Source organism: Vanessa tameamea, chromosome 18 (genome assembly GCF_037043105.1).
Source record: "Vanessa tameamea isolate UH-Manoa-2023 chromosome 18, ilVanTame1 primary haplotype, whole genome shotgun sequence".
NCBI classification, from domain to species: Eukaryota; Metazoa; Arthropoda; class Insecta; order Lepidoptera; family Nymphalidae; genus Vanessa; species Vanessa tameamea.
Window position 1 is genome coordinate 1,737,012 of NC_087326.1, and position 25,004 is coordinate 1,762,015.

The 25,004-nt window shown below is 38.0% G+C and overlaps 1 protein-coding gene across 1 annotated transcript; it reads right to left on the reverse strand.

Annotated features, from left to right (window-relative positions):
- Positions 1–942: 942 nt before the first annotated feature.
- On the reverse strand, positions 943–23,828 carry LOC113401015 (phospholipid-transporting ATPase ABCA1-like). The gene is made up of 32 exons (XM_064217791.1): positions 23,243–23,828; positions 22,547–22,673; positions 21,922–22,019; positions 20,261–20,372; positions 20,094–20,179; positions 19,312–19,470; positions 18,833–19,061; positions 17,870–18,037; positions 17,480–17,658; positions 16,902–17,048; positions 16,421–16,538; positions 15,990–16,144; positions 15,440–15,667; positions 15,157–15,295; positions 14,597–14,846; positions 13,841–13,899; positions 13,007–13,119; positions 12,524–12,758; positions 12,010–12,092; positions 11,507–11,720; positions 11,207–11,428; positions 10,201–10,323; positions 9,473–9,637; positions 9,177–9,271; positions 8,744–8,888; positions 8,113–8,226; positions 4,983–5,116; positions 4,293–4,440; positions 3,770–3,977; positions 3,553–3,684; positions 3,367–3,499; positions 943–2,847 (listed from the first exon to the last, which is right to left on the reverse strand). The coding sequence occupies exons 1-32, from the start codon at positions 23,420–23,422 to the stop codon at positions 2,668–2,670; spliced, it is 4,878 nt and encodes a 1,625-aa protein (XP_064073861.1). The 5' UTR covers positions 23,423–23,828; the 3' UTR covers positions 943–2,667.
- Between the last annotated feature and the right edge of the window lie 1,176 nt (positions 23,829–25,004).

The window sequence follows — 25,004 nt, forward strand, 5'->3', positions numbered from 1 at the left end:
ATTATCAAATATATGACATTATATTCTTACTTCTGACAGATGAATTTTAGGTACCAACTTTTGTAAACTAAAAGTAATGACTTAAATTATCAATAGCAGCAGGGATTTATTTTATTATTGATTCCGGCGGGATAACCCGTCCTATTTGATTGGTCGATTGATCCAGCTACTTGTCTAAGTCAAAAGTGACACATAGTGGACCAATCAGGAGCCGATTTGAAACACTTCACAGTGCATATTTACTTAATTGTATACAATTAAGGCAATTAATACAATCCTGAGCAGCGTTGCAGAACTATCGATAGTTTGACTATCGATAGTTGACCTCGAAAACTATATCGATAGTACTATCGATAGTATCGTATTGATCAATACTATCAATAGTATCGATAGCTCTCCGTGAGCAATACTACCGATAGTATCGCTAGCTCTCTGTTAGCAATACTATCGATAGTAACGATACCATTGCTACTATCGATAGTATCGATAGTTTTGCACTATCGATAGCCAGTGATTTTTTGATAGTATTGGTTTTTTAATGTAAGTAATGTATTCGTTATTTATTCTAATCGCTACACTCAAGATTACTACAAAAAAGTTTCATTGTAATGCCACCGTCCTCCTAAAAGTTTTTTTAATGTTATGAGTATTTATAATGTTTATTCATAAATCAAACACAAAAAATATTGACAACATTTTTACATTCAAATTTTTCATTATTCCGCACAAAATGTTTTAATTCTAAAAATCAAATGTTGTGGTAAATTTCATTTATTTAAATATACACTATAGTTGGCCTACTAAATTACTTATCTCGAGAAAGTAATACTATCGGAAATTATTAGCTATCGATAGCACAAAACTATCGATACTATCGATAGTTTAGGATAAAAGTAATGGTTTTCGCAAAACTATCGATAGTAGCAATAGTATTGCTCATGGGAAGGTATCGATAGTATCGCTTACACCTTAATATCGATAGTCTATCGATAGTGGACTATCGATATGCAACACTGATCCTGAGTATTATCACGACTTTGATAACAACGCTGCGACAAAATACAGTTCACATAAAGTAACTCTGCCTTTTTATAGTCTCCAAAGAAGAAGAATCGTAAAAACGAGCGACGAGACGGAAATGCGCGCAGGCGCAGCGATGTGTTTTGGTCGTAATATTGACTACTGCGTAATCAGTTGCTGTTCAGTGCGTACATCAGAGCGGCAAAGTTACGTGACGCGATCTGTTGTGTACAAAAGCACAGGTATTTTAAATATATTTAATACTACATATCACAGCAACACTGACACGATCATAAGCATCATAATACACTTTATAAGCATTGCTACTGTTTATTTTAATAATATTTTATATTTAAGGCTTGTAAAAGGCGTTACACTTAGAGGATTAATGTTATTTATTTTGAATATACAGGTCGAAACTGAAATTGACTTCTATTTTAAATAACAATATAATGAGGTAATATAATTCGAAATAATAGTTTTAATTTTAGGATAATGTCTATTGGCCAAAGTTCACTTTAGACGCATGTAAACATCGCTCTCGAAATAATTTATGAAATAGACTTTACATTCAAATTTTAACAGTACAGTACACCTATTATAATAAAAAATAAATTGTCGCTATATAATTCTTAACACAAGCATTATAAGCTTGAATACACAAACAAAACGTGCTATATACAAAAAAATAAGTGCGTTTTTAGTTTGTAAGAATTTAAATCACAAGTTACATCGGAAATTCGAAATGACTTAACAGTACTGTATATTTGCAACTAGCAATTCTCGAGAATTACTTATGACATAGTATTGAGGTAACTATTTACGTTACTAAAATAACTCTATCTGCCTCCCCCCATCCCCTGGCAGAAAACGAGAATACTTCACAATAAAACAAAGGATTAAACATAAATAACTAAAAAATTCAAAATCACGTAATAATATGTTTGGGCGTTGCCACACCTATGGTTCTTAATAGTTGCTTTTCGATTAAACACGAGAAATTGTATTTCTCCTTGACAGCGAGCGATGTAATATTGTGTCTTAAAATTAACATAACTAGCCTACATGTTATGTTAAAATAAAGCTGCAAGTTTAATTCTGGAATTGGGAGCCAAATATTAGACAAATGTGGATCAATGTAAAAACGTAATAGATCTTATTTGTTTTGCAAAAACGTCGTAAATACTTTGGCGGAATAACACTTCGTGGATTATCGCCATAAGACGTACGACGAAGGCCAACGGAGATCAAAGAATCTAATTTTTCAATATTATTAAATCTTTATGTATGAGGCAAATTTCTTGTAAATACAAAATCTGAATTCATATAAAGAAAAATTCTTTGCAAGGCATTGAAATACTATTTGAAGTACTTCATGTTAGACCAGTTGTAAATTGTTCGAATTCTAAGTAATTAATTTTTAAGAGATTACATCAAAGCGCGCTTAGCTTATGACTATAATTAATATTTAAGCACTAATGTATTAACGTTATTGTATAAAATGTTAAATTGACGGAATACAACTTACAAATCTTCAAATATGGTTTAAGAGACTTGTATAGTTCTCATTAAATGGCTCTTTAGTTAGTTATGTTCTCATTTCCACGTTTTCCAAATAAAGCGTCCTTAGAGGATACGCTGGCTTAGTTAAACTTGCGTCGGTTCATCCTTTACTTCCTCTTTGGCGAACGACAGGAACACTTCCTCCAGTGTCGTCTCAGTCACGGAATAGTCTTCTAGGAGGGAAAAATTTTCCCTGAGGTTTTCTAACTTGGTGAAAAGCTCGCTGTACCTCATCGTGTCGTTGATGTGGTAGTGCAGCATCGTCTGGAAGTTAAGTTTCAATCGGTATTAGATAACTGCTTTCATATATCAATTAACTGTAAAAGTATTAAAAATGAAAGTATACTTTACTCTAGTAGGCTTTTAAAAGCAATTGTTTAATCCTCATTACAAACTTGTATTGAAACCTGAAGTTACCATTGGTTCAGAATGTAGATTCTGCTGAGAAGAATCGGCAAGAAACTAAGTAGTTACTATTTTCGTATATTTGAAATACAATGTTTTGTGACAATCGTTTATGATATATCCCGTCTGAAAGTCAACAAGTATCAGTTCCACGTTTTTTTATCATCTATATAGTCTTGCGTCGAATACTGTGTCTTATTTGTTAATGGTTTTTTAACAAAGTAAAAATAATATATTAACACCTGGTAGAATCAGCGATAATCACGATCGATGATTGATAAAAATAATAGTTATAATTTTTATAACAGTAGACACCGCAACTCCGATTCGGGAGGGCCAGGGACATACCTACACATCAAAATGTTCGACAAAATTTACCCTGTGCTCGTCCCGGAGCGTGCAGTTGAATCTCTGCTGGAGGGCCGCTTTCAGGCGATGCAGCTCAGATTTCGAACTGTCGGTCTCTGCAATGAAAAAAAAGAGTCGAGTCGTAGTCGCACGAATTCGGACGCTCCGCGGACAACGAAGGGCAAGGAGTACGTGCCGTCCCCGCGGCCGCCGCGCGCCGCCAGCTTCAGCTGCACCGCGTGGCCCGCCGCGTGCGCCGCGCGCAGCGCCGCCGCGCCGCCCAGCGCGCGCACGCGGCCCGCCGACAGGATGGCCAGCCGCCCGCACAGCGCCTCCATCTCGTCCATGCTGCGGGCGCGACACGCGTATGTAGTCGCTCGGCCGGGCCGCCGGGCGCCGGGCGGGCCGCCGGGCCGCCGGGCGCGGCGCTCACCTGTGCGAGCAGACGACGAGCGCGCGCGCGCGGCGGGCGCGGCGCACGGCGGCCCACACGCGGCGCCGCGCCGCCACGTCGACGCCGGCCGTGGGCTCGTCCAGCAGCGTGGCGGCGCCGCCCGCGCACAGCGCCGCGGCCGCGCTGAGCCGCCGGCTGCAGCCGCCCGAGTAGCCCGCCACGCGCCGCCGCGCGTGCTTCTCGAGGCCTGCGGGCGGGGACTTTTATGTGATCGACAAAAAACGACGGGGAATCACCTCTACACCTATTATTATTTTGAAGAGTAGATATCGAGATTAGAAATAGATTTTATGCTCGATGGCTGGGTCGAAGATACCGTGTCACGTCCCAGTGTCGCTGATCGATAGATAAGTCAGTATCAGTAGATGAGTTAGCTAATCGACAGATTAACACAAAAAACGATAAATATGAATACAATTCTATGCATTTTGCATTTATCGATGTTATTAATTCTCAAGTTCAAGTTGAGAATTAGCGATAGAATATAAAAGCGTATACTCACCGACGATCTCGATCCAAGTTTTGGCTTCCATTTCGACATCAGCGGGCTCTAGGCCTCGTAACGTTAGGAGTAGCTTCAAATTCTCGTAGCCCGTGAGAAAATCGTCGAGACCGGCGAATTGTGGACAGTAGCCGAGCGATTGCAGATACTGCGGATATAAAAATACGTTACGCCCATCAGCCACAAATAAGTTATTTATTGTAATAAAATTTCGAAGTAACCATTCATTTCCCATTCGCTCCCATTCAAGTATTACGTAAAATTTTGCATAAAATGGATAGTTTCGATACACTATTTTTAAAATATTTATTTTATATATTTTTAATTATTAATATTCGGACTATAAGAACAGCATTTTTGCTAACTATATATATATATATTTTTTTTAAATTTGATTTTTGGCGCTCCTGGGCACTGACCCCGAGTACCAAGTAGTGTAAATCATCATATATTCTTTATGTCTATGAGTGGTGGTAATCACTTACCGTCAGGTGGACTATATAACCGTCCGCTCACCAATTAAGAAAAAAAAATACACTATACAGACGCCCCCGCCTCCCATAAGCAATGCTATTCCGATGTAATACTTGAATGGGGAAGCCCCTTCCATGAAAACAGTATTTTTATTTTTCCGTACAAGCACATACATACTTATACTTGTATGAATTTAGAATTGTTGTTTTAATATACCTTAGTAGAGAATGGAGTCATAAAATGCCCATTGGCAAATATCGACCCACGCGTGGGACATTCGGTGCCAGTCATCATCTTGAACGTACTCGATTTACCAGCACCGTTGACGCCCAACAGACCGAAACATTCACCTAAATTATATTTAATAAATTATATTTAAATAAAATTATATATTTTTACACATATAACAAAGATTTCTCAAGTGGTAGTGCCACACTGCATACCTTCGGGTTGCAGCCGAATGGGCCAGCACGCCCGGGGAAGTACCACTCTCTCATTTAAAATCGGCGTAAAGTGGTAGCTATGCTATGCGTTTCGTCTGGTATGTGAGAGTCCTGGAGGCCCGATAACCCCCCAAAAATTGATGGTTGTGCAGAATTTGGTTACATTACCCCAGGAGGGTACCATCAGCGACTGCGGTGGAATCCCTCTCTGGGCATCCATGCTTAGGACGTACACCACCTGAGCAGGGATGCCTAGGCTGACCTCCGAATTCTGGGGGGGGGGGGGCAATTTTGCGCTCGCCACTGTTCGGGGCAAGCGGAGCAGGCATCATAAGGCAACCCCTACCACCCTCACTGTGGACTTCTGCAACATAAGGAGACTCAACTCCAACTTGAACGCCGTTCACTTTTACCTTGAGACGGCGAAGCCGGCCTTGCTCTTTCTTACCGAGACCCAGATATCCTCTACTGCCGATACGACTTTTCTTTCCTACCCCGGGTATAAATTGGAACATTCCTTTGTACCACGAGCTGGGGTGTGCGTTTACGTCAGAGATGATATCTGCTCTCGACGCCTCGGCAGCCTTGAAGGACAGGACTTATCTATTATCTGGCTGCGTGTAGATTGTGACGACCATCCGCGAATATACGCGTGCCTTTAGAGGTCCCATAGCGGTAATGCCGAAACCGAGCAACTGGTCGAGCACGTCCAAATGGCTACAGATTCTGTGCTGCAGCAGATCCCATCCGCAGAGATCGTAGTTCTTGGCGATTTTAATGCACACCATGCCGAATGGCTTGGATCACGTACTACCGATCATGCGGGTAGATCTGTTCTCGATTTCGCTTTAGCATATGATTTGACACAACTGGTCACCTCGCCAACGCGAATACCAGATGTGGAGGATCATACACCTTCCCTGTTGGACCTTCTGCTGACTTCCCATGCGGATAACTATCAGGTTATCGTCGATCCCCCTCTGGGCTCGTCGGACCACTGTCTCGTTCGGAGTACAGTGCCGGTTGCGCGGTACTCACGACCTCGTTTCGTGGGCTGCCGCCGCGTGTGGCACTACAAGTCAGCAGATTGGGATGGGATGCGGTCCTTCTTTGCATCCTACCCATGGGGGCAGGTTTGTTTCTCGCCGGATGATCCGAGCGTTATTGCTGACTCTGTTGCCGATGTGGTGCTTCAGGGTATGGAACTGTTCATTCCATATTCTGCGGTGCCCATCGGTGGCAAGTCCCAGCCCTGGTTTGGTCGTTTCTGCAAAACGGCCTCACGCCGAAAATGGGAACGTTACCATGACTGGGCTAACGCATCGGCGTCTCGTGATGTAAAGACCAGCGCATTCAGAAAGGAATATAACTCTGCCTCTAGGTCCTTCATAAACGTGATTGCTAAGGCGAAGACGGAGTACATTGGCAGAATTGGCGAGAGACTGGTGCGCCTCCTTTCAGGGATACGTGCGTTCTGGTCTCTCGCTAAGGCTGTTTTAGGGAATTTCTGAATTTCTGTCAGCCTTCCTTTCCATCTCTGTACAAGGACGGTGAGTCATTAGCCCATACCGCGAAGGAGAAAGCTCATCTCTTAGGTTCTCTCTTCGCGTCGAATTCGACTCTGGATGACCAAGGAAATTCACCACCAACAATCCCGCGATGTGATACCACGACGCCGGAGGTTAAATTCCGGCAAAGTGCAGTTCGTAAAGCACTTCTTTCCTTGGACATGGCACAAAGCCCGTTTTGGCAGATCGGAGCATCATGGTCGTTGTCGACGGGGCATGCTCCGACCAAAAATTCGTCAATGCTGGTGTTCTACAAGGCTGCGTTTTATCACCCACTCTGTTTCTTGTGCATATCAATGACTTGTTGCAAATCAGGAACATTTACTGCTATGTAGACGACAGTACCCTTGACACCTCATACAGCGGCCGTGCTAATATTTCTCGGGAAAACGTCGAAGAAAACCGGAACAAACTTGTGTCTGAAATCGAGTCTTCGTTAAACAAAGTCTCGAACTGGGGCCGGCTAAACCTAGTCCATTTCAACCCCAAAAAGAGGCAAGTTTGCGCGTTATGCGCCAAAAAAACACCATTCGTCGTATCTCCTCGATTTGAGAACATTCCGATAGTCGCCACAGCTAGTATCGGAATACTTGGCGTTGATATTTCGAGCCTCGTTCAGTTCTGCGGTCAATTGGAAGGCAAAGCCATATTGACATCAAAAAAGCTTGATGTGCTCTGCAAGGCAAGACAGTATTTCACGTCGGCCCATCGCCTAAGACTATACAAGGCGCAAATTCGGCCTCACATGGAGTACTGCTCTCACCTCTGGGCGGGTGCTCCCCAGTACCAGCTCCTTCCATTTGACCGTATCCAACGTAGAGCAGCTCGAATTATCGACGATCAAACCCTTTCTGATCTGTTCGATCCTTTGGCTCTGCGTAGAGATGTTGGATCACTCTGCATCTTCTACCGAATTGTCCACGGGGAATGTTCCGAGGAATTGTTTGGATTAATCCCGGCCGCTGAATTTCACCTTCAGTCATCTCGTCAAAATTCTAAATTTCACCCGCACCACTTAGATGTCCGAAAATCCACAACAGCGCAACCACTCTGTGGAACCAGCTTTCGCGGCGGTTTTTCCGAACCGATACGACTTGGGAACCTTCAAGAAAAGAGCGTACTTATTCCTTAAAGGCTGGCAACGCACCTGCAACCCCCCCTGATGTTGCAGATGTCCATGGGCGGTGATAATCACTTTCGATCAGGTGAGCATCCTGCTCGTTTGCTCCCTATTACATAAAAAAAAAGATGCAATATGGCATCATAATTAAATCCTGTATATGTAATTCACCAACAAATTTACTGAGTTTTCTCTAGTCGAAAATAAAATTTTACCTTTTTTAACGGAAAAGCTGACTCCCTTCACTGCGTTGCAAGACTTGCCGAAGAGACGCCAATATTTCTTATGTACTTCGTTAACTAGCATCGCGTCCGGGATCTGATTTTTAGCTGTCAAATAATATAATTGAAGTTGTCAGTGTAATTATAAACAGGTTTTCGTTTTTTTATGTCATATGTAGGCGGACTCCCAAATGGTCCCTCATGGTTAGCTACTATGGTTCTTCATAACAACAATGTACCACAAACATTGGAAACTAAGGTGTTATGTCCATTGTGTTTATAGTTACACTGGCTCATTTTAACCGGAACACAAGAACACTCACTCGAACACCCATTACGTTGCATTCCATATAACTCAATAGACAAGTATCCCCCCTCCCCCCTCGCCGCATTTCTCTTTACGCAATAAACTCAAAAACTACCGAACGGATTTCCGAACGGCGTGCACCAATTAAATCAATAGAATTATTTGTACTACGATATAATCGCTTCATGTTCCTTTATTGCACCCGTGCGAAGTCGGGGGCAGGTCATTAGTTACAAAACAATAAGATTGCTGTATTGATCAGCGTTTTAGTGATTGTCACTAGTATAATTTGTTTGAGTTATTAACTAAGAGACTCACGCAGAGTGATAGCCTTGTCGACGTACGCCTTCTCTGCGCGGACCATCTCGTCCACGTCCACCGGAGACGACACTTGATATTTCGAATTCAATAAACGGTCAAACATCATATTGAAAAACCCATATTCAGTTAGGATCACTATACTCTGAAAACATGTAATATTTATTTCTCATTTTTATATAATTTAGGCAGTCGGACTGGCAAATACTCCACCATGGTAAGTGGTCACCACTGCCCATGGACTCTTAAACGCGAGTGAAGCAGCGAACGGAAACCAGTTAATAATAAATAATTATCACAATTCAATAAACGAAATCAAAAAATAGTAATTTTGGATATTTAGATATTATTGGAAATCCCTGTAATATTTTATTTCATATGTTATACATGTGTTATAGAAACCACAATAAATTTAATTTGTCAGATTACTTACCATGTAAACAACAAATTGCACCAACATTACAAGCATTAGCTCCCCGGGAGCGTTCTCGTTGAAACAAAAGTAGCACAATGATTCTGTCGCGTCAGCTGAAACGATCATAACCATATTAAATTACACAACAAAAGGAGGCCGATGGGTCGACAACCATAACACGAAGGGAGGACCGATAAAAAGTGGAATCGAGAAAAATGGATAAAAGCTTAGTACCGGTCTAACCAGGATTTCTTTGATATATTTAAAGTTTATTCCAGGTTTTAGCCCGATGACGTCATTCGCTGTGAGCCCACCTGCGGGCGCGGCGGCGTGCGCGGCCACGTGCGCGGCGCGCAGCGCGCACGCCGTCAGCGTGTGCGGCGGCAGCGCGTAGCTCAGCGCCGACAGCACGTAGTCGGCCAAGTCCTTGTCTTGGCCGAGCGTGTCCGTTACGGTCTTTACGGAGGGCGTGAAGAATCCTGCGGGCATTTTTGGAACCGTCTCATTCGAAATTCATGAAAACCTGCGCGTTCAGGATTCGAATCTGCAACGTGCATTGGATATGCATATGCATTCACCGACCCGCAGCGGAGTAGCACGGAGGGGAGAAAATGTTAGTCCATCACGGAACTACCAGAAAAGAGCATAATGAATGAGAGAAAATAATAAAGATATTATCATAATGAAAAAACGGAGTTTACAAAGTTAATATATCAGCAGATTTTTATTATACGATCTGAATCGACCTAAGGTGGGATCATTGAATTTGCGGATTCGGAAACTAGGTGTTAGTACTTTATATTTTTGTGTCGACTATTATTTTCACTTTTGTATTTTCTATTATGTAAAAATAATAAATGTTATTGGGTACGTTATATTTTTGTAAATATATTGGTGACGCAAATTCCAAGTTTATAAATAGACCGAACATTAATTATTAAATTATTTAATTTAGGAAGATAAAGAAAAAAATATGTTTATTTGTATTAGTAGAGCAACACGTAAAAACTTTTTAATTACATAATTTAAAATTAGAACTCACCAAAGATGAACACCACAGCGACGTTTACGATGTTAGCGCCGTGCTCCTCGAAGTTGAAGCTGACGATGTAGATCAGTGCCAGGAACGATATGATGCCCAGGAACAAAATCACTGCCATAGCACCTGAAATGTTATACACACATTAGTCGAAGTCTTATTCAATATATAAGTGTTACGTGTTACACTTGATTACTTTTGATTATAGTCAAAAATCTACCACCGGTTCGGAAATTAACACCTCAGACCTGAGAAGAACCGGCGAAAGTAACTCAGGGGTATTTTTTTAATGAAATTTTTTACAACTTTTCTTTTCGTACAAAATAAATAAGTGTATTTTCGTTATTTGAAACAGACTGGAGGCAATCATCTCAACCCCAAGGTCAACCAATTGAGAAGTCATTAGTGTCGTAATATCCTTTAGCACACTCTCAACGCTCATTAACGATTCTTTTAAATTTTACAATTGAATATTTTTGAACGTTTTCTGGGATCCTGTTGTAAAAACGTATACCTGTATGCCCCACAAAAGAGTTACTAACCCTGTGTAATCGGGTACTTGGAGTGCAAGTTTATGCTCGTTTCCAGTATTAAAAGTATGTATGTCACAATTTTTGGTAAAATCATTTATGTTTTTGCCTTTCTCATTCCGAATTATTTCAGATTCGCAGCGCACCTCGTTCATATAATTATTAATTCGCTTATTTGGACGGAACTCTTCTTTAATTCTTTCAGTTCAATTCGAAAATACCTTATTGCCTTAGATATCCCAATTATTAAGAAATTCTATTTAAATGTATCATTATTAGTACAGCTAGCAGACAGTTTTTTCAGGCCGAATACGGTTTACACGACGTCGATATGATAATTAAGCTAGACGACTCCAGTAGTCGTCCAGTGTCACAGAGGAATAATAAGCTCTTCTATTAAGTTGCTTCTGAAACAAGAGACGAGACTTCTGGACCGGCACTGCGGAGCTCCACGGCGCGGCAAAGGAAGTGAAGCTCACCGAGGAAGTCGGGGCGGTCGATGGTGCGGTCGCGGTCGAGCGCGACGGCGGCCAGCAGCGTGGGCAGCACCAGCACCAGCGCGTACAGCAGCGCGTGCGCCAGCAGCGCGGCGCCCCACAGCCGCGCCGGCGCCGCGCCGCTCAGCGCCAGCACGCGCCGCGCGCCCGACGCGCGCTCGCCGCACGCCAGCGACGCCGCGTTGGTCACCGTCGCCTGCACCACTGCGCGGGGGGGGGGGGGGGTTTGTTACATCGATGAAGCGATGAAGTGATCGGTTCCTAGGTATAGGTATCGCTCACCGAGCACGATGCAGAAGGCCCACAGCATGGTCGCGAACCGGTATTTGGTCTCGCCGTCTTGTACCAGGGTGTGGGTCGGCGCGGACGAGACGGGGTGGTTGAGCGTGGTGACCGTCTGGCCGTCCGCGTAAGGCAGGAGTTGCGTGGCGATCGTGTTGGTCAGGAGGTTCAGCGCGACGGGCGCTGCGTGACGCACCACGGTCGTGAACAGAAACTGCGGGACGAGATCAAATATTACGAATTTACCGTAATGAATGCTATTAACCGTCCGTCGTGCCGGGGTTTAAATCCAGGATCTCGGAATCCTTATAAGATAGCCACTAAACCAAAGAGGAAAGCGGCAGTACGATATATTTGCACAATTTACAATTTGTATGAGATTAAATCGGTCAACTCTATAATGTTTTATAAGATTTTACTATTAATTCAAAAATATTCCCTAATTTCCAGCGCAAAGTCGGGACGAGGGGTTCGTAATAAATACGTGTTAAAATGAATATTACCTCAGCATTCGTGTCGTTAAGTTCAATTCCAACTAAATAGTTATTATATTCCAATATATCTTTTTGACCGATGCGGACGACAGCTGAAAAATAAAATGTAATATTTATTTAATTTCATAATATTTGTGCCAATGGTGCTCGTCAAGGTGGCTGTCCAGCAAACGTTTATAAAATCTTGGTGAGTTATTTTACTGGCAGACGCGTCGGCCTATTCGTGGACGACCGGGTGGTGTGGCAGCTATCCGCCATGGGATGCCCTTAAGTCTCGGTGTTAGGGCCGACCCTATGGAATCTCTTGTTAGATAATGCGTAAACATGCGGCTGGCATATGCGGGCGATATCACCTTGGTCATAGACACGCCATCCAGGGCGGCGATAGGCGAAATGCCCCGTCGGCACTCTAGGCGGTAAGCGTGGGACTACTGGAGTAAGGGCTTCTTTAATTTCAACAATTTTTTGTCAAACTGAGGTCTATTTTGATATACGAAGACTTACTGCTACTACGTTTACGTACCAGAAGCGACATCCGACGCCTTTTCGAAGTCCACCTTCGGGTTATTTTTTCCTACACTCTGCAAGTTCACCCCAGTCGCATTCACGTTGTACAGGACTCTTCGGTCGGCCATATCATTGTAGAGATTTAAATCCAAGGATATACTCGGATCTTCGCGAGCGCTGTCGTCCATTGCAAAGCCATTGTTGGTGAATATTGTGACACAGCAGATCAAGGCGATAGGTATCAATACTTGCTGGAACAAAAGTATATAAAATAATGTTAGTTTCTCGTCTAATTTACATATTTTTGTTTACAATAAGATAATCTTGTGAGATAACTTTAAAAGAAAATGATTTAACATGACAATCGCTTAGGATCTGGTTGTGTGGGATTCGATTGCCGCCTCGAACGAGCCACATACCGCAACACCAACGAGCCAGCTAATATTTTTAAATAAATACGATTATTAAATGACAAAAATGGGAATTGCTATCTACTTACTATAATTAAAAAAGTTAACTTCTTTGACCAAAGATACATCACTTGTCTCTTCAATAGAGCGGCCATTTGGTGGAAGTACAGACGCGCTCCAGTCATCGTTTTAAACGTCGGCTCTGAAAACACAAATATTTAAAATATACACACAATTTTTGATCGTACCAATATTACAAAAAGATGATATTTAATTTTACATAGATAAAGAATATGCATTAATAATAATAAGTTTAATCAAAAAAATATATATTCATATTAATAACAATTGCCTTTCTGATAGAATTTCTTTTTTACGCTTAATCAATTATTGCGGGGAGGTGGGGGCTACATGCCCATAGTGTCCTCGCTGACCCGACATCAGAACCAGCGCATGTTTTGTACAAACTAGTGGATGGTGTTTTTAAGAATCGATGTAATTAATCAATTTGTTAAGTTTAATGTTTTGTAAGCACTATGAGGGTGGCATTTTCTTACAGAAAAAACCCTCTTTAGAATAAATGATTTAAAAACAATTCCCTTTTCAAATTTTCAATTTGCATCCGTAGTTTAAGAGATAAGAGATTCGAATATATGCATAAAAAAGAAAGTTATACAGGCACCGCAATAATGCTACCCCCTGACAGACGCGGGGGTGAATAGTTAGCCGGTTCTTCTGAGGTCAGGGGATTTTCTTTTCCGAACCGGTGGTAGTGTTTACGTTGAATAAAGCAATTCGAGTTTGAAAAAAGAAATTTTTAAGGCAAACTAATTGACCATTTTTTTGATATTCTATGTATTTTTTTGTCAAACAGTATTACGTCATAAAGGAAACCCTATGTTTTAATAAATATTAAATATTACCTTCGTTTTGACCGTCCACAGTATCGTCTGAAAATGAAGTGGTGACGTCACTGCATAACCTGTATAACGATTTTTTAGTTTTTAAATGCAACACTTTATGTATTCAAACCTATTCAAATCATTTCGTGTAGGATCTCTTTGAGATATCTTATTTTAATTTGTATTTATTTAAAAGGCCATCAACGAGCACAGATCGTAACCAACGTCATAGAACTACACAAAAATTTTTGTACAAGCTTAAGCGGCGCTTCAATCCGTATTCGCATTGATATTGGCAACAAAATGAACAAGCAAGATCAATATTAATATTACGTAGATAGGTAATATTTATTGTAATATTATAAAAACAACTTCACCTTAAATATTATGTTAAAGCAAAATATAAAATTTTTAACATTCATTAAAAATTTCTTAAATTTAACCTGAGTTACAAAAAATCTATCAATATTACAACTATTTGATAAAGCATTGTAGGATCGTACAATGCACCTCGCATTGTGGGCATTATTGGTCTTGGACAGTTTTCCTTAAAATAAATTGATTTTTACCTTGGTATTCTAGGTGGAGTTGAAATATCAACACGTACCTCACACCGGTTTGAACAGAAAAAGCTTGTCAAGGAGTTGTCTACGAGCAGATCAGATCAGAGTAAACGAAATAGAATGTGGCTTCTTTAAACATTTCTACTAAAGGTCTGCGCTAATTATATTAATAAATACTAACAGCGTTACTACAGTGCTAAACAGAAATACTCACTTCAAGAATACTTCCTCAAGGGTTGAAATTCCGACTCCGATAGAGTCAATACCGAGTGATGACCTTTTAGATTCCAGCAAGCTAAACAGTTTGGGAAATTTGTCGCTGCACTTAGAGGGGAGGTTGTACGAGATCGAGTTGAGCGAGGTCTCCTTCACCGTGGCTTCCGGTATCTTTGACGTGATAGTGGCGGTGATGGCTGGCTCGTTCGGTAGCCCGATCGTAGTGAACGTGAGGCGATATCCCGTACCTGAGGTGAGAGAGACAGGAAAGTGATATTAGTAAACAGTTAATACATCCTTCTTGGGGAGGATTCCATTATTTTTAACTTAACTAATTTTTTTTTGAATAAGCGAATAAAACACCACTCGTTCTCAAGGCAAAGACAGTTTATTAATTTGTATGTGTAGTCTTATAAATTTCCTTATACAAAGGATAGCGTGATGGAGGCTAGAGATAGAGGCCGGCGACTCCTACGGTACACTCACCGAGCGCCCGCTTCAGGTGCATGGTGGTCGCGTGGCAGCGCAGGCGGCCGTCGACTCCTACGGTACACTCACCGAGCGCCCGCTTCAGGTGCATGGTGGTCGCGTGGCAGCGCAGGCGGCCGGCGTGTAGCGCGGCCACGCGGTCGCCGAGAGCCTCCGCCTCCTCCATGAAGTGCGTGCTCAGCAGTACCGTTCGAGACCCGCGGAGGGACTGTTGTATAATAGTACGAATAAACGTAATCGTTACACAAAATAGTCATTGAAAGTGTTGAACTTGTAGCGCCGTATAATATGTCTAAAATACATAGTAATGACGCCCATTTTAGCGGAACTATTTCATACAGAAAATACTCACAAGTAAAAGGTCCCACAGTTCTCTTCTGGTTTCAACATCGAGACCTGAAGTGGGTTCATCCAGCACTAAAACCTTGGCGTCCCCGGCCAGAGCGCAGGCGAGTTGTAATCTGCGCTTCATACCGCCGGATAGTTGGCTGCTCTTGTAAGAAGACTTATTGGCGATCCCTAATTGTTCAAGAAGAGCTGTCGATGACTTTTTAGCTTCGGCGTAGTTTGTACCTTTTAACTGAAGAAATAAGGATATTAATTAATTTATAAGACTAAAGTAAATTGAACTGAACATAATATGAACTAGTTGAATAAACTAAATGTAAAGGTATTTAATATTCAAAGAAATTAATTGAATAGATAACCATTGAAGTGAGTTATAATTAAGGATTGATAGATTCAATAAAAATTTAATTATTAAAATGGTCCTTTGAGCCGGATATAAAATTATATTAATAATAATATTATACAAACATGTAACTCCAGGACATAAAACTTAAATCAACAACCATACCTACCTTTGAGTTATACAAGGTGATCTTAAAATAGTTTTTGCTTACCAATGTAAAGAACATAACATGTTCCATCACAGTGAGATCGGGGAAGAACAAGTTGTGTTGAGGACATAGACCGAGGATCCTTTGCATTTCATCCCTTTGTTTATACGTGTCTAAACCTTCCACATACACTTCGCCTTCGGTAGCTTTCAGCATACCTATAAAAAAAAAACCATACTAATCTATGGTTCGCTTCAGGCATGTATTTGACAAGGCATATGGCAAGATTAACCTTAAAGAAATTATGTATGTTTAATATTAGGGTTTTGAGAAACCAAACACTTTTAGTGTGCAATCTAGTCAGTATGACATCAGCTGCCATTTATGAATGTTTTCTCTATTGAACCAACTAAAGTTAAATAACGAATTGTAATGTTTAGTTTGTTAAATATGTCATTAAGTTACTAAGTAATTCCAATAAATAAATATCGTACCAGTTATAATAGACATTAGGGTGGTTTTCCCAGCGCCGTTGTGTCCAAGAAGTACTGTAATCTCGCCTCTGTACACATCCAGTGTGACGTCAGCAAGGGCGCGTTGTTTACCGAACATCTGAAGAAACAAGATCTTTACTTATGAGGGTCAAAACTTGCAAATGAATTTTGAACCAATTCAGATGAAATTTCTTCTAGAAGTATTTCTAGTATAAATTATTTATCAATGCTGATGACAGATAAATAGCAATTAAATAAATGTATTAATATAGTATGGGATACAGCATTTCGTAAAAAATATATTGAATTTAAAAAATCTAAAACATGATCAGCCTGGAACTTTTTCACATCTGAGATCGCATCTTTTGAGGTCTATCCAGCTCACTGCTCCAATGCAGTTTTTCATTAGAAATATATTAGTTTCATCTTATCAAAAATGTTTAAAGTTTTAATAAGTATTTCATTAATGATATTTCCTTACCTTAGACACATTGACGATCTTGATTCCGACTTCCATATCTTTGGGTCGTGGCTCGAAGTACTGCGGTTCGTTGTTCAATTCGTCAAACTCTTCCAATTCTTCTTCTTCTTCTTCAGGCATGACTTTCTTCTTGCTCCAATATTGCTTCTGTAAAGTTCGACGCGTTTTATGATCATGTGTTTGAATTGTTGGAATAGTAAGACGTTCGATTATTTTTTTTGTTCAAATTGAACTATTCTTCAGTATTAAGTTATTGTTCTATACTCAATGTTATTTTTGTTAAAATTATTCTTAATAACTTTCAGAGATAGAGAAGAGACATTCCTATATTAGCCTTAATATGTTTCATAATAACCTTTTTAACATTAATAACTGTATAATATAATTAATCATTATAGCAGTAAATATCACACTGATACGGAAAGGCCTCTTCTGTCTTCTTCCCTTGCTAGTTGGTTGGTGGATATAATTATGATAATATGTAACTAAATTATGATATATTCCATATCTTTTGAACTGTAGTGACTTATTGACACATATATATTTTTTATCATAAATTAAATTTGTAATTGACGTACTTGACACATGAAATTCCAAGGTTGGGACTGTCCAAACGGACCTGGCTTCACTTTTGCCAAATACCACGCGAGACCGAAGTATAAGAAAGCCTGTACGACCATACAAAGGTAGCAGGCGAGCACTGAGCCGCTTTTAGGGCTGTGTGTGGTCGCGATATTGGCGAACGTAAGACCAACACCTGGTGGAATAAATTTAAAACTCATTAACTCTTCATATATTTTAATAATAAATTACCTTATATTAAATTATATATTCTTTATAACATATTAAAAGAAAAATCATACTATTAAAATTATTTTTTAAGATATATAAGCGCTCGATATTGTTTCTCTGATTTTAGTGACCTTGTTGCTCGGTCTCTTAACAAAGTCAGTCACAGTGATAGTTACCGTACTGCTGCAGAGCGGCCACCTCATTCCAGAACCATTGCAAGGGTACGTGAGGCAGCAGACCGCACAGCGGCAATATCCAGGTCGGAACGTCGCGGTTCTCCAGCATTAGACGGGGCAGGCACAGCAACACATAACTCACCACTGCCTGAGACTCCGTGTATTGAGCTGCGCAAAGCGAACATTATTTAACAATTTTGATTTAATTAATTTAAAGCGGTTATAGTTTAATCGCTCATGAGATATTTTACCGACGAACAACCATATTAAGTATTCTCGTGTTCCGGTTTGAAGGGCGAGTGAGCAAGTTAATTGTAGGCACAAGGGACATAACATTTAAGGTCCTAAGGTTGGTGGCGCATTTGCGATAGAAGGAACGGATAATATTTCTTACTGCGTCAATGTCTATGGGGAGACCACTTCAGGTGGCCCGTTTGCTACATTTGTTAAATCTTTATAGTTGTAGTAGCTGAGTTATATGTGAATGTTGGACACAGTATTAACATAACGTTAAGAAGAACTACCAGCGGGCCAACGGACGCCTCTAGACAAGTCGATAGTATGGGCTCTGCGGGGCGAGAGGGGCCAAGCTACCATATACGTGCTTGGGACATGCCGTTCAGGGATGTTAAAATTTAAATTTACTAGCCGAGCTCATTTAGTTGTGCTGTTTTAACTATTTTGTATTGTTATTTATTGTACGATTCATATTTACGGAACAGACTAAGTATAAAAATAATAAATAAACGGAATGGATATTTTAGCGAGATTTCAAAGGCAACGGTCCACTGGTAGTTTTTCTTTCCGCTGTGCTAATGCGAGTGCTAAAATTACCGTCCTACTTACATTTTTTTTTGTACTCTTATTTTTAATAATTTGTCATTCAACTTGCAATCCCATTTTGTAGACTCGACAACAAGATTCCTTAATATAAAATGCAAGTAAGAAAAAACATCGACTCACTGCTGTTGATGATGTAGCTAGCCGAAAAGGCTAAACCCAAAACGGTGATGTAATGCAGCGCCAGCACCAGGAACACCAGCAGCGGGTTGGTGTTGGGCAGCAGCGGCAGCGCGCCGGCCGTGACGAGCGCCGCCGGCAGCGCGCCGTACGCCAGCCCCGCCGGCAGCGCGTCCAGCACGCGGCTCAGGACCAGCGCGCCGTCGGACACGCCTACCATTTTGATTAGCTCCTGAAACGCATCGTCGATTATGATCATTGTAAAGATTATTAAATAGGTGTGAATAAGTGAATATCGAACGATCGTAAATTCGTCGAATTAAACGACGAAGAAATGATAATTCATGGATCTGTTTTTTGAGCTTGTGCGGTTAAATGTGCTTATCGCAGAAAGTACCGGATCGAACCCTACCAATGTTCAGTTTACACCCCGAAGTGGGCGCGGTACGGTCAGTAAAATAATAAAACGATTTTCCGTATACCTGTATGCCAGAGATTCTTTCTTCCAGTAGCCGCGCCACGAGGAATACGAAAACCAGCATCAGAGAAATGCAGCACAGCACCATCAGAATGGCGCAGATCGTCTTCGCCATGTTGTTCTCCTTTGACGTCACGTACGGAAACTCTCGTAGGGTAACGCGCTTAAATTATAAAAAAAAACTGTCATTACTTCGATATTCTTAAGTATTGAATACAGCCAAAAAATCATACAAGTATTTTGTTTTATTTCATTTTTTTTCTAGTTTTACTTGTATGTAATTTTCCATTCTAACTAAAGTTAAGTACATTGCTTTAAAAAAGACACTATTTAGTTTAAAAATTTATATTCAATCATAATTATAGTCTGTAGTCATAATTTTGATACATCTGTTTCATAATTTGTTATTTATGAAACAATTGTATTGTTTTTGTTTTGTTATTTATTTCTTAAATTTGTTTTTACCTCCTCAAATGACTCTGCTATGCATGTATTTAATGTTAATTTTAATTTTCCATTAGGGGTTGGGCTAATTATCCTTAACACAGGTTATGTAAATAACCCATAAGGGATAATAAGTTTTACTCTTTTTAAAGTGCCAAACCACATGGAAATAGAGTACTTATCTAAAAGTAATATTTAACAATAGTCATACTTATCTTGTAAACACATATATATAAGCTTCTTTTGTAATATTTACTTTTGCACCAATAAATTATTATTATAATAAAATAAAACAAAAAAGGCGGATAAATCTTGTTTTTTATTATCTGTACTCAAACGTACCTGGGTTATTTTATTGCCGGTTAGGAGTTCCAAATAGTTAGAGTCAATAGCCCATTGAAGTTTCATGAATGGTTCGTAGGTGGTACCTAAAATTTAAATGAATATAACTGTGTTTAATAAATAATCTACATAATTATATATAAATAAATAAAAACACTTTAACAAACCATAATATTCATGATGACCCAGAATGTAGGAGGAACGAAATGTGTGTGTATTGAAAGAGTTCTTCATCCGTATCGTGTACTTCAATTTCTCTGGCCATGTGCCGGATATATTCTGCAAATATTTATGGTATATCAGTATGCCTTCACCAAATCTACAAAAAGTATATGATCCATCCAAACTATAATTAAAAAAAAAAAAACGACTAATTTCGAATCGAAGTTTCATACGAATATTTGAAATAATGTTTATATCTTTATAAAAATAGACAAAGGAAGTTTCTTCTATCTGTATCATCTTAAGAAAATCCGATTATTTGTTCAATGGTTTTTACGAGTGCCAACGGGGCCTTACGAATTCTTGCGATCTTATGTATGGCTAATACGATCACATCATCAGGTTATTTTGACAACTTGCCTTTATTTTATGATTATTATTTATTGCATTGATAATAATAACGAAATAATAGTTACAAAAAACCGTACATGGAAATTTGATAATGGAAATTAATATTGTTATTAAAAAATATATATATTTTTGTGTTTCTAAACACCATATTATTTTTGTTTAATTTATGATATTTGTAAATAACAATGTTTTGTTACATAATTGAAAATATTTCCGACAGGAATTCAAACAACGTCGAAGCGTGCTTACAAAATATAGGAAATAATAGTAATACAAACACTGCATACAAATGGAGCGTAGCAAAACAAAAAATGAGTAATATACATTTAATTGTAGCACTGACAACTCGAAATAAAATTTGAGATTGTGGTATCAGTAACAATGTTATTACAATAGTCAGTCATTATTTGAAAGTGTTATTGAATGTTGCATTGTTTAACAAATAGTTGAAGGTCGTCGTCAGCTAAGTGATGGGAAGTTCATTGTATTGAAATAGCTCAATTTAATGTTCTGTTTGAATACGATTCAACATTATTATATTTTTATATTTAAATATTATTTTTCAAGGCACAGTGTCACTTCTAAGAATTATCAATTTATAGAAAATCTTTTTTACTGTTTATGTATTCCTATATATATTTAAGATACATAAAATAATGTGTAACAAAAGAAATCCTATCTTTATAACATTTTTTTTCCACCCCAGAGTGTGAATAATATGACTGTGTAGATATTATTATTATTATATACAATACAATCATAGGAATTAAAGAAAATATAGTAATAATTAATATGTGTAAAATAAATTTTAACACGAAATTATCTAACAATATACATATACACAATATATTATAATACAAAATTAAAGCATAAAATCGTACAAAAAATAATCCAAACCACATTTTTTTATTTTTTATTTTTTTGCCATAGCATATTTTAGTACTTTTTCGTTTTATTATGGGATACTTTCGACTCTTTATAATGATTCTCTTATAATTTTCGAAAGCCGTTTTGTTAATACTAGGGAAAAATACGCGTGAAAAAATATTATTATTTAGGAGAAGGATTAGCATAGTTAGGATTTCAATGACGTCAGCCTATAGTATGCCAGTATGGAATAAAATGAAATTATAATGTAACATTAATAAATAATATATCGTTATTCTATTATTATTAAGATCAGCTTATGTGTAAATATTTATATATTTAAAAACATGATTAATATAAAAAGTATAATATGACAATGCAATCTTACCTGAAATATAACAAGTGCTACAGATTCATCTATTTCCCTAGAGAATTTTAATAGGTCTTCTGGATTTGGAGTTGGTGTAATTTTGGGTTCCTTCATGACTGTAATTAAGTTTGATGATTTTTATTCCCATAAATTAATAATAAATTATACATTATATTCTAGAAATTTAGTATGTTTTACTATCAGAAAAACAAATTATACCTTATGTATATGTATATAAGCATTGTAGAATCGTTATTTTACAACATTAATTAAATATGCTATAAATTAGCAACATAGAGAATGTTACCTAATGAAACAACAATAAATTGTGTACTTCTTATTTATATGAATTATACATTACATACAGAATCGTTTCAACAGTAAAGTTTAGAAACAGTATAATTATAAAGGAAACTTAAATAATATATTTTTGAACATTATATATTTCTGTCATTTTGTATGTTTCATAACAAACCATTTCTGAGAAATGAAGCAGTCTCAGTTGAATCGTGCACTCATAAATGGAAAAAGAATTTAAATTTAATTATTTTGAAGGTTTAGTTTTTCAACCACTGTTGGAATTTTTCAAGCAATAATGTAAAATAATTTGTTACTTTTGTTATATAATATAAAATCTTATTACCATTTGTATATTTCTCTTGATACATCAGGTTCTCTCCAACTTTATTCATCAGTATGCTTGTAAGATCAGTTTGTGGTGTGTAGAAAATAGAATCAGGACCGGTCACGGAGTTTAAGTCGACTGATTGCTATAAAGTATGAACTTTATGTAAATATATTTTTTTCAATTGACTGTTTAATACAATTATTTTTGTATCTAAATTAGCGAGGCAGACTTGCAAATGGGCCATCTGATCTTAAGTGTTGTTAAACCATTAATAGATATTGCCACTATACGAAATATTAAACATCAATTACACTGTCAATATGCTTCATCAAAATACCTAGGAACTTACATGTTATGTCACCTATGCCTGTAGCTACACTGGCCTAAGTATTGCTGTTTGGTGGCAGAATATATGATGAGTAGATGGTACTTAGAAGTACTAAGATGGGCTGCACAAAGCCCTACTATCAAGTTAACTAGTAGCTAATTAATTCTTATCTTTTTTATATACATAATTATATTTTTTAACAAATAGTATGCTTTTTATTAAGGTTGCAAATGTATATGTTATCATCTCTTTGGTATTACAAAAATGATATCATTTCCGGCATACATACAAATAATATTGATATTAAGTTTTGCCAAAAGTACATGACATCAAGTTATTATAGCATGGTATAACTATGTCAGACCTTATTTATATATACTTACAGTTTGATAAACATTGAAATCTTCTTGATGAGCAGAGCTAATATCTAATAAGCTATTTTTAAAAGAAAATAGTGTTATAAATAATATCGTTGGCGATAGTATTTCGATTGAAGTATGAATGAATCTTCTAGCACGTACTACCAGGTGCTTCCACATAAGAACTTTCAACGTTCCCTTCATTTTTATTTTTAATAATATCAATTCCGGTTTAATGAATAAAGAACACACAATACATTAATAACACTGCCATATGTTATACGTAAGTAGAAGTATTTGCATGGCTTTTGTTTACTTCTAGGAACTTAACAGATACTCTTAGTAAGAGTCATGTTACAAATTCAGCCAAGTAATTTATTTGAAATAATCGTTCTGAGTAACACTTTTTAACTGTTACACTGAGATAGAAATAGTTTTTCAACTACATTTAATCCACTACTGGCACTCCTTCATGTACTTCATTTTATGTAATGAGAATGACCAATTTTTAATCAATACTTTGAAACAAAAACAGAAAACTGACAATTGACATCAAACAGAATACAATCACTTCGTTTTATCTGACATAACTTAACCATTGTTAAGGAATACTATACTTCATTAGGAATTTGACTTGACGTTAAAACATAATTTTACAATTGTCTATTACACTTTTTTCTACCAAAGAGTATAGACAATAGAATCACATTGCTCTATATTCTATTCTAACCATAAGAGGAGAAAAGCCAAATATTAACATTTGATAGCAAATTGACGCGACATCTATGACTTATTTTGGAAGTAAAATTAAAGTAGATATAAGTAGTTGACTGTAATAATCTTGTCTTATAAATAAAGATATTTATATTAACTACAGTAAACAAGTAACAAGTAAACTAAGTAGTGCACAATTTAGCTGAGTTAATAGTAAATCGCATGAAATATTATTTATTATTATCTTTAATCCTACTTCGATTGAAATAGACTGTATGTGTGAATGTAGCACGCGACGTTGAGTGATATGTATTCCCTTTGTGAGAGCTCGGCGAGTCGGCGCGGTATGCCACTTTGTGCGATTTTAAATTTGAAAAATTTAATCAAAATTTCTTTTTTTCAGTAATCGAAGACTTAAACTTTATAAATGCATAAGTATTTATTCGGCTAATGATATAGTTAAGTAAAATGAAGATAGACGCTGAATATTGTGCATTTAGCCTGGTGTTTATTATTTTTTTCTCAATAATTATATTGGAATACATATTTTTATCAATATATTCTAAAGAAGGAAATCAGAAAGTGTAGAAATAACTTACAACTAATTTTTATGGGTAAAATAGCGTTCAATTGACACTGAAATGTAGAAATTTTTTAAAATTTCTACATATTATTATAAATATATGCAGCCGAACAGACCAGGCGACATTAGAGATCCATATGAACGTCCTGTAAGGCTACGACGACTGTTTAAACTTCCCTTCGATGGGAAAATTCTACGAAACACATCATACACCGATTAACACGCGAGAATCCCAGCTAGTGCTAGTCACGTCACGCAAACAAACGTGACGGAAATCATAAGTATTACGAGTGAAAATGCTCTCCGACCACTGACGGATTTGAACCGAAATGCGATTTCATAAAAGTGACCTTGACGAACGTCATTCTCAGAGCCCGAGATGACTCAAATTATTAGGCGGAGTCTAGGCCTAAGTCATAAATTATTTTATATAAATAAAATTATTGATTATTCTTGTGCACTTAAATGAAATGAAGAATTGATTAAATC